This window comes from Topomyia yanbarensis, unplaced genomic scaffold (assembly GCF_030247195.1).
Source record: "Topomyia yanbarensis strain Yona2022 unplaced genomic scaffold, ASM3024719v1 HiC_scaffold_4, whole genome shotgun sequence".
In the NCBI taxonomy this organism is placed as follows: Eukaryota; Metazoa; Arthropoda; class Insecta; order Diptera; family Culicidae; genus Topomyia; species Topomyia yanbarensis.
In genome coordinates, this window is record NW_026683602.1 from 300,708 (window position 1) to 317,073 (window position 16,366).

General features: G+C 41.6%; 3 protein-coding genes across 5 annotated transcripts; 1 reads left to right on the forward strand and 2 right to left on the reverse strand.

Moving 5' to 3' along the window:
- Window positions 1-4,468: 4,468 nt before the first annotated feature.
- Window positions 4,469-7,465, forward strand: LOC131695436 (proline-, glutamic acid- and leucine-rich protein 1-like). Its single transcript, XM_058983931.1, has 4 exons — window positions 4,469-4,673; window positions 4,913-5,129; window positions 5,191-6,160; window positions 6,215-7,465. The coding sequence occupies exons 1-4, from the start codon at window positions 4,569-4,571 to the stop codon at window positions 7,416-7,418; spliced, it is 2,496 nt and encodes an 831-aa protein (XP_058839914.1). The 5' UTR covers window positions 4,469-4,568; the 3' UTR covers window positions 7,419-7,465.
- LOC131695437 (uncharacterized) lies at window positions 7,411-8,565 on the reverse strand. 3 transcript variants are annotated; one of them, XM_058983933.1, is made up of 3 exons: window positions 8,549-8,565; window positions 7,939-8,151; window positions 7,413-7,877 (listed from the first exon to the last, which is right to left on the reverse strand). In XM_058983933.1, exons 1-3 carry the CDS (start codon window positions 8,555-8,557, stop codon window positions 7,518-7,520), a joined length of 582 nt encoding a protein of 193 aa, XP_058839916.1. In that variant the 5' UTR covers window positions 8,558-8,565; the 3' UTR covers window positions 7,413-7,517. The 3 variants fall into 3 exon arrangements, with proteins under 3 accessions (XP_058839917.1, XP_058839916.1, XP_058839915.1); XM_058983934.1 differs by lacking the exon at window positions 8,549-8,565 and having other exon boundaries at window positions 7,411-7,877; window positions 7,972-8,507; XM_058983932.1 differs by lacking the exon at window positions 8,549-8,565 and having other exon boundaries at window positions 7,417-7,877; window positions 7,939-8,507.
- A 3,884-nt stretch (window positions 8,566-12,449) lies between these two features.
- On the reverse strand, window positions 12,450-14,421 carry LOC131695471 (uncharacterized). Its single transcript, XM_058983989.1, has 5 exons — window positions 14,254-14,421; window positions 13,309-14,193; window positions 12,989-13,255; window positions 12,779-12,931; window positions 12,450-12,722 (listed from the first exon to the last, which is right to left on the reverse strand). The coding sequence occupies exons 1-5, from the start codon at window positions 14,284-14,286 to the stop codon at window positions 12,549-12,551; spliced, it is 1,512 nt and encodes a 503-aa protein (XP_058839972.1). The 5' UTR covers window positions 14,287-14,421; the 3' UTR covers window positions 12,450-12,548.
- Window positions 14,422-16,366: the final 1,945 nt, after the last annotated feature.

A 16,366-nucleotide genomic window follows, 5' to 3' on the forward strand; every position in this document is an offset into this window, starting at 1 on the left:
CTTTAAAACAGACAACCGCATGTGTCAGTAGATCCCAAAAAATCAAGCTTTAATCAGAGATGATCCCGTCACATCCAACTCGATTAGCTGGTACATATACTCTACACTCCTTCGGAAAAGGCCCGTCGCCAGTAATTTCATTTCCCTGCTTCATACTGTTTACCACCTCCCGAAACTTATTTTTTTTATCCCTTTATGGGCAGCTAGGGCCGAGGGTGGTGGCTAACGGGTTTCATACATCCTTGACCTGACGGACAAAGCTATGGTGCCTTGAACACAGGCAACGCAGATCCAAGGCCATCATTGAAATGATAAGTTCTGCGTTTGAGATGTACTTCCCCCGGTTGCCAGACGAATACCTGTAATTATTACTTGTTGCTTTGTATGTATGAATCTAATGTTCAGTCCTGGGTGGTGTATGCGTGGAAGGTGTGGTTTTTAGCGTTCGAGTCCAGGAGTGCATATCTGTCTGGGTTAGCGTGGTCGTTTACTAATTGTGTAATAGTGTGATCGCTAAAGGCTCGAGCATATGAATGCCAGCGTGTCTCCAACTTTGCGTGCATAAATCCGATTTTAGATCCGTGTTGCCATTCGCACATTCACGTGTATTCTCGAACGATCGCGCGCGGACCGTGAATCTAATAATTAATTTTCAGTGTATGGTAGAGAAACGTGTTGTCTAGTGAATCGGTCCAACTGAAGGCATGAGTCTAGGCTGATCGAGAGTAGAGAATTCCGAACGTAGCCGGTTTATGATCGCGCGAGTGGTGGGTTAATGCTTGAGACCGCGGTTGTAAAGTTATAGGTGCTGAAAAGTTCACTTAAGTAAAGGGGTGTTGGCGAAATTGCGAGCGTAGGTGTGTGTGTGTGGATGATTGAAATTGTAATGTAAGTTCGCGTTTTTGACCAGGTTTGTGTTATCGCGAAAGTTAGGGGCGTTTGCACGTTTTGGATGTGAATATATATGGGAGAATATGCAATTGACTGTGCTAGTGAATATCAGTATGAACCCAACTCAAGATACAGTAATAAAAGGAAAAATAACATGCCGAATGTTTCTTTTTTTAGGTCAATAACCGTGCATTGAAAAATGCTCAAAAACTCTGAACTAGGCCCCATCGAGTACAGTCTGTCCGTCTCGTCCTGTCGTGTCTGGGGTTTCCAGGTTACATGCATTCACCAGATGAGACTAGCTTATGTCAGCTTACTTGTGCACTGGTTTCGTAGAATCGAGGCGATCATCGAAATGATAGATCCTACGAGTGAATGCACTTGGCCCAGTCACCTGTCAAGCATTTGTGTATTTGTGTGTGTTGAGATATGTGTGGAGCCTGTAAATAATATTTTAATACGAATAATATTTTATACTTCACAACAAGAAATGTGTAATATACTACTTGCAGTTTGTTGATCGTTCCTACTTATCTGATTCCATCGAGTATGAGAATACATCTCCATTGTTCTAAAACCTGGCGACGTCCGATGGCAGAGAAGAATCATTGTGGGCAGCAATGTTGCTCTTCTTGGATGTATGAGCTCGAAAAGGTCATCACAAGAATATAACGCATGAGACCGAAAAAAAATAAAAAAAAATAAAGAGAAGAGTTAGTATTGTTATTGAGTATTAGTAATATGCCGATTTTTTTCGAGAGTTATCCTACTGGAACTGTAGAGCTAATTGATTTAATTTAGGCATGGACCTAGACTTCTGGAATCGAGGATAGAGACTTCCGGACGCGAACGATTCATGAATGCGCGGGTGCGGGGGACTGTAGGTTCACGCTTGAGACTGCGTTTGAGTGATTACAAGTGCCGAGACGTTCATATTATCACCGGGATGTTATAATGTCTGGAAGAGCGCGAGTATAGGTTGCGTGGATGGTCGCTAAGGGCTCAAGCATTTTTATATTTGTTTGTCGCGTGTATGTGACTTTGCATTCGATTTTTATGTAATTTCGCGCGAACACGGGCATTTGGAGGTTCACTCTCGAGACCGGGATCGTTAATTTATAAGTGCTAAACCATTCACTTAGTCACCAGGGTGTTATACTTTTTACGAGATCGTGGGTGTGGTCGTGCGTGGATGATCGCGAAGGACTCGAGCGTTTGTATGTGGACGTTTTTGTCGCATGTGCTAGTATGTAACTTCGCGTGGACACATTATTTTCATAAGTGTTTGGCCATTCGCATGTTCGCGTATTCTTCAACGATCGCACGTGGACGTCTTGTCTAGTTTTTATTTCTATTGGTCCAACTAAAGGCATGAATTTGGGCTGCTATGATCAAGGGCGGAGACTTCCGGACGTGACCGATTCATGATTGCGCGAGCTTAGGTTCCAACGTTCACCCAATCAATCGGGGTGTTTGAATATTGGCGAGATCGCGGGCGTTCGTATTTGTGACCAGGTTCGTGTTATCGCGTACGTTGGGAATGAGGTGCCTGCAGAGAGAATTGGGCCCTAAACCCACATTGTATATTATTTGACCATGGCAGTGGATAATAAAGGTCGCCAAGTTAAGTACTAAAATTAAACACAATGTAGCTTAACTAAAAAGAAAATCGTATCCCAAGTTTATGTGATATCATCACTGTAATACTGCTTTGGTGGAAAAGCCCCCGGACCACATCAAGGTACAGTATCATGCCGAGGGGTTTACCACCTCACGAAACTTATTATATTTTTATCACAGCTGAATATCTCTCCATCAGAACTTGAGAAATCTGGCAAAAGATTCAAACATTTCTTGCCTTTGATCCTGCAAAAGATTACAGATGGCCCGATTGCAGAGGTTAAGTTGAAATTGTATACGAGGAGGCGATTATCCATCTTGCCTTGAGGTAAATCATTATCAGGAGAAGTTATTTTTGTATGCCTATTGCCTAGTGCAGGCTGGTATTATAAGAAAGCGTGGGGAATGCAATATTATACCGATACTTGACTTGCATATATCCAGGTGACTTATTAGAAAAGAAATACTGCTGCTTCTCTGCTCTGCTGGCCTAATGACATTAAACCTGTTGTGAGAAGAACAATGTCATAAATATGAAACATAAATAGATATAAATAAAAATAAATAAGAATATAAAATATGAGTGGAAAATAAAATCTTTTGAAATATTGAGATATAACCCTTTTCAAATATAACTGAAATACATCACAGTATTGCTTCAAATTCTCGAGCGCTCCGCTCTCGAGATTGAACTATTCTATCGGACCAATTCCTGCCCCACAATCGCCCAGATATACTGATGTGTGACAAGGGTCGACACCAAGTCACCATGATCAACGTGGCCGTTCCACAGACGAACCACAATCTAGTAGCTACGCACGGTGGAAAATTACCAGATATTTCCCACTGGCTGTAGTGTTGAAGGAAATGCTGAATGCTGGCGAATAATGACAAAAAGTAATTTCCAATTATCATGTAAAGGATGCTGCGGTTCAAACTTTTAACTCGTTTCTTCTCGAAATAAGTAAATTGTTAGTTAGGTCTGACTCAACACCGCCCTAATAAAAAAAATATACACGAACTTATATAGTCCAACGATTCCACAAATTGTTTGAATTATACACTGATGCTGGACAGGTCGTTAGGCTCTTGGATCATAAGATGTTTATTAGGGCGACCATATCGAATTCAACTAAGCCAATAATTTACAATATTCAACGCTTTTTTCTTGAAAAGGGCGATACTAGCAGTGACACCATTCAAAGAAAATCAACAGTGAATGTTTCCAGACTTGGTTTTATTTACTATTTAAGCACTATTGTGTTTTTTACATCCTAGATTGCATGATTCGGTGATCGAAACCCAAAACTTCATAAAGTATTTGAAATTATTAAATTAAAATTTGTTTTTGCTATTTTAATCGACAAAATGATAGTATCGCCCCTTTACCCGCAATTGTTTACTTTTTCGGTCCCACCTATCAGCATTGAAGTATCGCCCTTACGTTTTTTTTTACAATAACTACCGTTTTACACCACCGATTTTGTCCGGGTTTTTTTCAATAGCGATCATTGTTACTATTTACAGCTGGTATCAGCTTGATAATCCTAAAAAAATATGAAATAAAACAGTTTCGCCTCTAAACTGCTAGCAAAATAAGTATCGCCCTGTTTGTTTGCATGGAGCGTGGAGGGCGAAACCTTAAATAAACAAACAGAAATACAGTTTCGCCTGTTGTATTTTTTGATGTAGTTTAAGAAAGCAATATTGTAGAAACCAAATTTTTAGATTAATTTGTTGTGTTTTAAAGCCCTCATTCGCATGTACGAAAAAAAAACTTTGTTTACATTTGTAAGTATCGCCCTTTTCACAAAAAAGCGTTGAATTACAAATCTCTTCGTAATTTTTTAAATTTATTTGAATCACCCTGCATTTGATCAACATGTATACCGTCAAATGACAATTCGACTGAGTGTTTTGATGAATCTGAAGTTTTTGAAAGTGCGTGAGTGTCGTTTGTTTACGACGGCCGGTTCTGTTTTGCACGTGCTCTGGAATTTTTCGTTTTTTAGTGTTATATTAGAATCAAAAACTCCAAATAGTGATTGTTTGCAAACATGGAAGGAGTTTCGAAAATATTTGGCGGCGCGATGGAGGTTAAAGATGGTAACATTAGAAAAATACTGGATGCTTTAGACGAACATCAAACGATGTGGAAGGAGGTGAGTTACCGCATGTTTAGAGGATCGATCGAAAACGACGACATGCAGAATAATTAGTACAATTAGGCTAGGTTATAAGATTATAAATACCGGCACGAAATGCGATTGAAAGTGCACTTTTACGTTTTATTGCTCGATAATTTCTAAGGAATAGAAAATTATTGTTCAACACACGTACTCACTTGCCTCAAACAACTGCAACATTGATTATATTACGTTATTTGCGCCAATGCTTCCAGCCTCAACATGAGATCGCATCATATTTCGCTAAAATTGGAACACTTCTTGGTAGCGTAGAGACCCGCGACCGAGGGCTTATCGCCTTGTGTCACTTTCTGCCTCGGTGCCCACTGGACACGCTGGAGGAAAAGATGCAGTACTATGTTAACATATGTGCCAAAATCTGCAACCAGAAGGGCCACACTGCAAGCATTCCGCTAGCCTACGATGTACTGAGTATGTAAATTACTTACTCCACAAATCTCGAATGTTTTCCACATTCTTTCCATTTTTTCAGAACAACTCTTGCTCAAGTCGCTAGAATCATCCGATCTCAACAAACTAATGATCAGTAACGTTCCGAAGTTAATGGAAAACGTTACCACCACCGTAGACCCCTCAACGAATGCTGCTACGTTGGACTTTTTAGAAACAGCCATGCGCTACTACCCGGGCCCCAGTGGACCATCAAGAAATCGAATCGAAGATTATCTCTTCTCCTTGGTAGACAGCGAAGATCCCCTCGTTGTGGACCGCACCGGTACTTGTTTGCTTTTGCTGCAGCAAATTCGGGGCGGAGGCCAACACGGCAATCTCCACAAGAAAACCTGGGAAGAGTATCAGTGCAAACTGGTCGACACAATTCACGATCTGCTGGGAAAAGTCTTTGCCCACACGCCGGAGTCGTTTGACGTCGATGAAAATCTTGAATATCTTAAATTTCCCAAACTAGTGGTAGACGACGAACCGGTTGCCGGAGCTCTACGGGTAGTGACTAGACTATTGAACGCGATTTGCTACTTGGAACGAGCCATTCTCGAACCGTATCCAGTAGCGAAACCTTTCAAACCGATGAAAATTCTTAATGTGATTCTCCGAGCACATGCTGTCAGTTGCCAAACTATGACGAGAAATTCGATCCAGGAGAATCTAGCTCTCGGGATGTTTCTACCTCAGATTCAGGAGCGAATGTTGAAAGTGTTGGATGCTTTGGTACTGGTGTTGAAGTCAAATATGCTACCGTTTGGGAATCTAGTGACGGATCTGTTTGACCAGAGTCTGAAAGGTACACTGACCGTGGATGCCAAAGGCAGGATGAAGTCGTTCGTGGCACAGCGGACGAAAGTTTACGAGAGTATGGCACTGTGGTGCGAGACGAACAAATATGCCAGCGGAATCGAGGAGATTGGTGACAAAGTGCTGGAACATATCGTTCAGGATATAACGCCGTTCGAGGCGGAGGTCACGTTGCAGGTTAACGCTAGTGGGTGAGTAATGTTGTTATTTAGTTTTGGGAGGGGCTAAAGATTTTTGATCCGTAGGCAAAAACTTTCCGCAAAAGCGAGAAAAAAACTCCAAAAGCAACAGAACGCTGCGACCAGCTTGGCTAAAACCCATACCAGTAATCGACTTGACAATTCCAAACTTCTGCAGACAGACTCCGGTAATGAAGAGCTCTGCTTAGCCGCATTATGTTGCCTAAGAAAAATATTGGAAGCAGCCGGTTGTTTCATCAAACCCGTCATGCATAAGCTCTTGCAGGAAAAAATCGTGTCGCTCTGCTTTTCGGTATTCTCCCAACTAAACACCGGAATCAGACAGAACCTCTACTGTGAACCCGGTTGCCGAGCGGCGTTGCTTGCATCGCTGAGCGCCCTAATTATCAATCCTCACCATCTTTGTCCACCTCCGTTGCAGTACGGAATCGTTTTATTCAATTTAGCCGAAGTGCAGGATCCCAGCGAAGATGTTCGTTCGAAAGCCTCCGACCTTGCGCGAACAGCTGAAACGTTGCTACATCCACGAAAAGAGGTGTTTTACTTCCCAGTAGAAGAAAATACCGTCAAGGACATGATGGTGGCTAAAAAGAAGCACCCTTTGAATTCTATTGTCTCGACGAAAACAGCATTTGATGAGGACAGTCCGCCGATAAGATTTGAACAATATTCAAAACCTCAGCCAGCTGAATCGTCGTTGACTAGTAAGAATAACGAACCGGAAGCATCGGTTGAAGACGAACCAATCGCTCGAGTTGAAGAGATCACTATAGAAGAGGATAAGACTCCGGCGGTTGTCTACAAACTGGACGACGATGAGCATGAAGCAAACTTCAATGCCGGTGAACTGCATAAATCGGCAAGCGATAAGACGGCTGAATCGCAGGCGATTCGCATTGACTCGGACGACGACGATGAAGTTGAAATAGTGCCGGAAACGGGAAATAGCGTCGTAAATGGTTCTGTAATAATTCCGGAACAAGCTAAAATTTCGGTCACAGAGAATGTCGACTCAAGCGACGATGACGTGCAGATGGTGGACGAATCAGTACAGGAAACACCAACAGCCGCAAAAATCGTTCCACCGACGGTGGGTGTTCTAAAACGTAGATCGGACGGAGGACCACAGGCAGAAGATTCTGATGCTAGTGAAAAGCGTCCCAAAGTTATGGATAATGAGGAAGATGTGGACTTACGAGTGAGTGATCTAGTAGCTGAATTCGTCGATGAGCTTAACGATGACGTGTAATTCTTGCTTTACAGTTAATTACTGTATTGAATAAACACGACACAACACTGTTTAGGATTATTACTAAATTTATATGGAAAGAAACACAATTTTTTTAGTCTAAGGTGCTTGGACACTTTCCAAAATCATTGTAACCATGTCGGCACGTTTATCAATCATGCAGGCCGCGTAGTCTTGCAACGTTTCCGTATCGTTTCGACATAGATATGGTTCAGCCTTTCCGTATAGTTTCTCCCGGAATGCCCAATCCTTATGAATGTTGTCCTCGGTATCCAAACCCGCTCGAGATTCGTGATCCGTTAATCTATCGTGAAATTGTTTGAAACTTTCCGCTTCCCTTGTCAGCAAAGTTTTTGTGATTTCGTCCAAATTGTGACATTCTTCCGGTAAATACGGCAGAACCTCGACTCCCAAGTCAAAGTCACACGTCACGAACTTTTTGTCTATCGATTGTGCAAACTGGAAATGAAAAGATTCAATCTACTTCTCTGGGACCTTTTTGTGAGGGATTTTTTTCTACTTGCAAAAGCAGCAACAAATAGATTATTCTCACCAAACAACGCATTTTAGGACGATCGCTGTGACACGTTGTGTGGCCAAAATATGATTCACAACTGACGCGAAAAATGGATTGTTTCAATTTCCGTTGGATTGGTTGTTTTTCATACGGGGTACTCATTCCAAGAGATAAAGCTCTAATGGCATCGTCGTTATTTGATTTGTACCTGATAACCTGGCAAGATAGATAAGAATACATTCTAGCTCGATGCTGGGAGTCACGATAAAGATTGAGTACAAGTGCTTGTGGATTGTTATCGTTGTTACGAAGATAATAAGTATTAGAAGGTGGGCTCGCGAAGATTTGCGGCCCTACATTGGAATATGTTCAAACCTAACCAGTCCAAAGAGTTACGAATAGCTTTTTACGACTGCTCAGCAATTAAATACTTTCCCTCAAAAATTGAAACTTTGAAAGGAAATTCCGGGCAAACCGTTACTCGCCAATCACAGATGTTAGTAGTAAACAAAAGAGAAAAGCTTTCTCTTTCATTAACTGCTATGAACTGTGTTTAGCCAGCAACGGTTTGTGCGGAATTTCCTTTCAAAAAGAATTTTGACAGCTTTTGAACCTTAATCATGTTTGTCCAGAGATGCCAGGTACCTTTTTCAAATGTCTGCAATAATAATTTTAAAAGTCTGGGAAGTACAAAAAATGAGCGGCAAGCTAGTGTAACCAAAAGCCTTTATATTCAAAAATCTGCAAATATCTGCAACCAAACTAAAAAATCTGCAAATATCTGCAACCAAACGGAAAAATCTGCAAATATCTGCGTCATCGAAAAAATCTGCAGCTTAAATTAAAAGTCTGCGAATTTGCAGACTTGTCTGCAAATCTGGCATCTCTGTGTTTGTCGATATCTAATGTGGTTTTCGTTTGAGGGGAAACTGAGTCAGTTCCTAACCCCAACTGCTGTCAAAATGTATGAACTGACAGCAGTTGGGGTTAGAACCTGACTCAGTTTCAGGTTCAAGCGAAATCGCCATAAGAGAAGAGAAGACAATCACGTAGCCAATTTGATCCAGTCCTAACCTCAATATTGAACCAGCTTCTGATTGGTCGTTTTGCCAGTCAAGAGCGTTCATAATATTTTCAAACGGGATGAAAAACAGTGCTGCTGAATTCATTTTAATTACTTTTCATGCACATTAACATTTCATGCAAGTTTAATAAATACCCTGAATGACGATATAACTACGTGCATTGTTAAGAGAGACACGAATAAACATAAAATTCAATTTTTAAATGCAGCTAGTATTGTGAATTCTTGACAGAGGTTCGATATTTGAGGTACAATAATTTTCAGCAATTGTGAAAAACATGCAAATGGAATCTGGCAACGATGGATGCTTGTTGTATTTGGAATTACGACAGGGCCTGGTAGATAAAATTAAGAAGAGCAAGAAGCCTGTTGTCGTCTCTTAAGGCTAGTTTACAGTTCGGGAAATGGATCACGGGATTTCGCACGGGATTTGCGTCGGGATTTGATCAGGGAAAATTTCCCGCCGAGATCTCTCCAAACTGTCAAACCAAAAACTCTGCTGCTTCTTAAAAATACAAACAGTATCCAACTTGCAGCAAATTGCAAACCTTCTAAAAATACTATTTTCCCCGTCGGAAACAATTTATGTTGAATTGTTCCCGGCCGGCTTTCTGTGTGGAGAGTTTTAAAATCCCGTGATGTTTCCCGCGGTTGGGTTTACAGTTCAGGAAAACTGTCATTTTTGTGTAGACTCAATTCCCGTCACGGGATTTGAAATCCCGAGCTCCATTTACAATACACAAGGACCCAAATCCCGTGACACGTTTTCCGAACTGTAAACTAGCCTTTAGGTCGATATCTGATCTCGTTGCAGCGAAAAGGACTACCAACAAGGGGGTGTCACTCCTGTCATCCGCTATGGAGATATACAGACTTTGACAGTAGCCAACATATGATGGGCCTAGCCGCTTCTAGGCCCATATCGCCCGTGCAATATCATTGGGTTTTGATTTTAACAAAGGCAGATGTTGGCTAGCACAAAATGGCTGCCTAGCAGGGGCCTGACTACCAACCATTGTCGTGTACCCAATAACGGGTATAATTTAGTACAGCACAAAATTATTCCCAAAATAGGGTTACGCTATTGTAGCGTACCTTTATAGAAATGAAAATAAAAACAATGAAATTTGAGACGTCAGTCTCTCTTTTCATTTCGCGAACGAAACACCCGAGGTCTGGAATCAAATTGAACTTGTCATTGTCATTTCTCAGCCCACACCCTGGCAGACGTTCATCCGCCCATCTAGACTCTGTCAAGATGAGGACCTACAAAGCCTAACTGTTCGTATGTGCTAGTCCGTATAGCACACCAGTTTCTTCCACAAGCAGGCGCCGGCTGTTAACCAGTCCCACAAGTTTCAGATACATTGGAGACAGAAAATGAAAATATAGTAAAGAGATTTTGGTTTGCTGAAACGAGACAAGAAAAGCAAAATAATTGATTAGTTTTTTTTTTTTTTTTTTTTTATCGGGCAGATGGGACTGCAGCTTAACGTAACGTTCTCTATTTTGTCTGGTCCAATGTATCCTGCTCCTAACAACGCGTGCTAAGTCGTCAGTGATGCAATTAAAACTTCGCATTGATTCCGCTTCTATTTTCTTCCTGATCTCCTCATGGGTCCCCTAGGTCAGAAGCGGATCAATCGACTGTTAAGTAAATTAGAGATCGCAGTCAGCCGTGATGTCCGCGAATTTCATACATACATACAAACTATTTGACGCAAGTTCAGAGCGTGTAACGCCGTTTTGCATTGAATCCGCTTCTGTCTCTTCCTAATCTCCTTTTTGTCTGCTAGGTCCGAAGCAGATCAATCGACTATTAACTGAAACGGTAAACATACTAGCAGTATTAGTCCTTACTCGCGAATACTTTTCCATCAACTGTGCTGTTTCTTCTCTATCTTATAACATAACTCGATTATCCCTGTTCTAGTCAATATACATATTCATTACATTATGGACCAGGCAAACCCTTAATTTTTCTATTATTATTATCCTGAGTAGCTATACCAGTGAAGGTATTTTAGGATTTCGCAAAAAGAATCTCTGCCAATAAAGGCATAAGAAATATTTATCCACTATTAACCATAAACCGAATGTCCGCCTGGTTCGACTCGAATAGACCACACCGACCCGAAAGGGTTGCTTATCATTTCTGAGAGCCGGTGTGCTTGGTCGAGTTTAGTAATCATAAGAACAAGTCCTGAATAATTAACTATCTCTTAGGTGCCAGTCCTGCACTCCTTTCCTGAACTAGCCTCATACTCACGATCAAAAGAGTCGACAACTAGTAGGATCCACATGTCCCCCACCCAAGCGAATTGATCAACTTGCAAGTAGGAGCACATATCTACCAACCAGCCAAGAAGACTTCCGAATCAATGAGAATGGACCATGCCAGTCGAAGGCCACAGGCCCAGCGCCATCTCGTACAGTGTCATTGTCATTTCTCAAGATGAGAACCTACAAAGCCTAACTGTTCGTATGTGCTAGTCCGTATAGATTTTGGTTTGCTGAAACGATTGTGATTAGTATCGTAGCTATAAAAAAATAAAACGATTTCTCCTCTGTTGTCGGTTTCCCTGTTCGCAGTCCTCCCTCCTGTTCCTGATCTGTTTGGGCCACTGGTTTTCCGTTCCCTTGGCCGTCCCGCTCTCCCGCACACATCGTAGCAGGAGAAACAAATGAAAAGACAAAACAAAACAAAATGAAAATAAATGGAAGTCTGCTATCTGTGCCCAAATTGATGTTGCTTCTCAGTTTTGCACGACCCAGGAGGGACTTGGCCTTGATCCCAATGCTCTGTCACCGATGTTACGTGATATTCGTTATGGAATATTCTTTGTTTGTTTGGGGGCCATTCATAAACAATGTTGTACGTTTTTTATCCCTGATCCGCTGATATGTCTAAAATTCATTTTAGTTTTTTTTATCTCGTTACGTGACGCTCTTCCCTATTGTCAATATCCAACATCATTTATGAATGGTCCCCTGGTGATATATTTAGAGCAGACAATCCAATGAGAAATAGGATTGACAGGATTTTAGCCCGCTCTTGGCACCTTGTGTCACATCTTCATGTTTGTTATACATACTAAGTATACCAAAGCATGCGATGTGATGACCGGAAGATTAGAGAAGCAACTCCTCCCCTTCCCCCCAAAAACAATGAAATTTGAGACGTCAGTCTCTCTTTTCATTTCGCGAACGAAACACTCGAGGTCTGGAATCAAATTGAACTTGTTGAAAAATTCGTCGGACTTGGTTGTATTCGATAACTCAACGCACGGAGGCAAGTGATAGTTATTGCCATTCCAAAACCAAGAAAACCAACCTCCGACCACAACTCGCATTGGACGATTGCGCCTTTTTTCCCCAATTTTCTCAATCGTTAGCACGGGGACAAGAAAACTCACGTTAGCTGAGGTAGTTCATTTTTTAACTAAAATGTATTCCAAATTAATTCAACATCCTGTAAGCGTTCGCAGAACTTCGTAAAGACCAGAATAAAAAACGGCACAGCTGTTTGCTAACACAAACGCTCTTCGATGCGCACTCTTCGCTTAACACTAATATCACACAGTGGCAGCCGCTCCCTGGCCGCCCGGATTCCATCCGCCGAGCAACCGTTCACGCTGGAAAGCTGCAGCCGTTTCACCTCCGGCAAAAGTTCCAGCAGCTTGAGCAGACAGGCGTCGTTTATCTGTTTGAATGTAATGAGAATTTGGTCACATTTACACGCAAATAATCTTAACCTACCAGTACAACATCGAGTATTAAATTCCGAACGAAAACTAGATTCGTGTCATACGGACAGATGTAGTCAGTCAGACCACGAAATTTTAGCCTTAACTCGCGCAGCTTAGTGAGGGTGGCAAAGTAAAAGAACAGATCCAGATCCAGGAATTTTTCCTAATCAATGTAGTATTAGAAGAAAACGAAACGATCCTACAAATTATATGACCTTACCGATTCGTGTAAAACCAACCGTTCCAGATACAGCAGACTGGAGCAAATGATGCTGTGAAATTTGAACATTGTCGCCTGATTCATACCACAGCAAACGTGCAAAAGTTCCAGCGTGGCAAGCACGGGAAACGAAATGCATGCAAACCTATTGAATTTGCTTGGATCATCGATCTGAACCGAGTAAAGTGTAAGCATCACCAGCTTCTTGAAAGGACGACAAAAGTTCGGATCGGGAGCATGGATCCTTGCGTCCTCTATTCTGAGTCGCTAGATAAACGATAAATTTTTTTTTTTTTAAATGAACGATTTCAGTTACCAACCTTCAAACTACGCAGTTCGCTAAGATATAGAAAACATTCCTCGGACAGTTCCTCGATACTGAGGCACAGACTCTGTAGATTCGCACAAAGCTGTGACATACTTCCCAGCACAAGTTCGTTGACATTGCATCGCAGGGTTGCTTCTTTTAGTTTGCTGCATTGTTGGAAGAACCTCGCCAACTGTTCGATCGTATGGCAGTCATCGAAACTGGAATCAACGCAGTAAAAGTTGACTTTTTCTAGCAGCGGGAAGTTCATTCCGCAAACGCTGGGAAAATGATCCTCAGTGAGAAACCAAACCTCTAATTCTTTTAGACGAGGCCCAATATGCTGCAAAAATTGCTGAGGACGTTGTGAGTAGTAGCCAATTTGTAGATGCAAACCTGTGATGTTCGGTGTCACATCTCGAAAGTCAAATTCTCGTAAATCCAGCAGATTGTTTTCCAGGTACAAGTCGGACAAATGGTTCATCGGCGGAATTTTTACTTCGACATCGGACTGGTTCTGAAACGTACATGCGTCAACGTGCAGACGCTTTAAATTCGGACAGAGTGCCACTATTTTGGCTAGGAATTCGATTTCAACCGGAACGAAATTGTTCGGCAGCAGTTTCAGTGTGTCCACGGTCGAAGCAAATCTGGCCAAAATGTGAAGCAAGAGTTCACATTTTGCGTAATCGTAACCGAAATAGAAAACCAAGTGTTTGTAAGGTCGCGAACTTGCCAGTAGAACGCGGTGGTACACGTCCTCGCCATCGGGTCCACGAAAATCCACCTCTAGCTGAAGATCCGTGCAGCGGAGTGCTAGTGTGGACCACCGACGGCAAACCGTTCCCGCGGTTTTGCGATCATCCAGCTCCAGGTGGGAGAATATTTTTAGCAGCATCTACGTTAAAACGGTTCAATTTATCTGCATGTCACAACTAATACATTTATTCAATGTTACCTCTTCTGGTAAATCTTCTATCGATGTCGGCATGATATTGTTTCATGTGTTTAATATTCTTTTGGGGCGGTGTTCTATTACTGAATTTTTGAAACCCACAAGAACTCCGCTGATAACGTTCAACAAAATTATTTAATAAACAATCTACTGAACAGCTGATTGAGTGTCTATACGCTGTTAGTGAGGTGAGGTGAGAATAAGAAGGGAAAATGAGCGAATTGAATTGTCAATTGATGGCATGTAAATCTTCATTCTGTTCCCATATATTTTTAAGGCAGGTTGGCGAAGAAATTTTGATTTCGTCCGTCTACGGCATGTAAATGGCAAAATAAAAATGAAACGCAGCTTCTTTCTACACGGAAACGAAAAACTACCTAAAATTGAGTTCCTTTGACTCAATCTCGTGGTATCGTGGGGGAACTTAAAATTAGGTAAACCGTGTTGAAGGTAGTTTCCATTTAACCACTGCAAAAATCACAACTCATTGATAGGTTTTTTATACTCAAATTTAAGTTGAATTTACCTAATTTTGAGTATACCCCAAACAACTCAAAAGTATCTTCCTCCACGGAAGACCTCGACTGAGTCGAAGCTCTCGTTTTGTTTTTGACAACACTAATAATTGCGAAAGCGACGCACAACTCAAAAGTAAGTTAAAAGAACTTATGCTGCAGGTTGTTTTATTTAACCGTGTAGGATTGGTATTTTTTACTGATATCTCTTAGGGCCGATTTCTTTGCTCTCGCTTAACTTTTAAACCAGGTTCACCAGTACGTTTAAACCAGGCTTACGCGCTAAGCGAGGGTGAAGAAATCGGCCCTTAGGGTCTATTTGCGAAAGTCGAGGCTTGTATTTTTGCCTTTCTCATATAGAAAGGTTATGCAATCACTCTGAAAAACGTCAACCTAATCCCGGCCCGGAGGGCCGAGTGTCATATCCCATTCGACTCAGTTCGTCGAGATCGGAAAAAGTCTGTATGTGTGTGTATGTATGTATGTGTGTGTGTGTATGTGTGTGTGTATGTATGTGCGTATGTGTCAAATAATGTCACTCATTTTTCTCAGAGATGGCTGGACCGATTTGCCCAAACTTAGTCTCAAATGAAAGGTGCAACCTTCCCATCGGCTGCTATTGAATTTTGGATCGATCGGAATTCTGGTTCCGGAATTACGGGTTTCAGAGTGCGGCCACACAGAAATTTCTCATATAAACTATAGGAAAAATTAAAAATAGAATTTTTATTTTTGATGCTAAATGTGTTCAAGGTGCATGAAACGTCGAGATTTGATGCAAACTCGAAAAAAAAACTTGACTACGATTCACTTTTTTGGATTTTGGCACATTTTTGCCTTTCTCATATAGAAAGGTTATGCAATCACTCTGAAAAACGTCAACCTAATCCCGGCCAAATTTTTTTTTCGACTCGTTTAGGGTTTCTGGATTTTAACAGGGGCGTAGTTGATGGTTTACGGAGAGGGGTTACACCCCCCCTCTACTGTTCGCGCCCCTCCTTTAAAAATCTCCTTAAATCACCCCTCAGACCACCACCCCATCCAGCCCTCATACCCCTCCCTTTCAACCCCATCATCTTTAAACCACCACTATATCACAAAGCATACCAATTTAAGCTGGGGAGTCGTTCGTTCATGGGACTTTCGCCCTCTTCACATACCCAGCCCCGCATGACAAAATGAGTTAGCAAGCAGATAACATTGATCTAATGCTGATTAGGCTAATGGAGTATGATATTTTTTTGTTTCAAGTGTTTCACCGTCGACACGTAGCTCATCAAGTTCGTGGCTGGCATGCCATTGTGTATAAGTGCAAAGTGTACTAAGAATGTAATGGACATTTCCACGATTATGTTGAACATAAAAAGCCTCCGTGCCATAGTTTAGAGAAATGAGAAAGGCACAATTGCACCGCTAGGTGGATTAAAACAGGTTTTTATCATCTATGTCGTGGGTATAGATGATAAAAACACATTTGTTATTTGTAATTTTAACGAGAACCTAGCGATTGAAACTGTTGTTGAGGTCAAGTAAAAACAACTACGTTTTTCAACGAATGGAAGGACTAATATTAAATACACATAAACAAGTTCTGGTTTAAG

Coding starts and splice junctions, on each gene's coding strand:
- LOC131695436 (XM_058983931.1), top strand. CDS start 4,569: ATGGAAGGAGTTTCGAAAATATTTGGCGGCGCGATGGAGGTTAAAGAT. Junction 4,674..4,912: donor ATCAAACGATGTGGAAGGAG/GTGAGTTACCGC, acceptor CAATGCTTCCAG/CCTCAACATGAGATCGCATC. Junction 6,161..6,214: donor TTGCAGGTTAACGCTAGTGG/GTGAGTAATGTT, acceptor TTTGATCCGTAG/GCAAAAACTTTCCGCAAAAG.
- LOC131695437 (XM_058983932.1), bottom strand. CDS start 8,175: ATGTATTCTTATCTATCTTGCCAGGTTATCAGGTACAAATCAAATAAC. Junction 7,878..7,938: donor ATTTGTTGCTGCTTTTGCAA/GTAGAAAAAAAT, acceptor TTTCATTTCCAG/TTTGCACAATCGATAGACAA.
- LOC131695471 (XM_058983989.1), bottom strand. CDS start 14,286: ATGCCGACATCGATAGAAGATTTACCAGAAGAG. Junction 14,194..14,253: donor TAGAAGATTTACCAGAAGAG/GTAACATTGAAT, acceptor GTTTTAACGTAG/ATGCTGCTAAAAATATTCTC. Junction 12,723..12,778: donor TAATACTCGATGTTGTACTG/GTAGGTTAAGAT, acceptor ACATTCAAACAG/ATAAACGACGCCTGTCTGCT.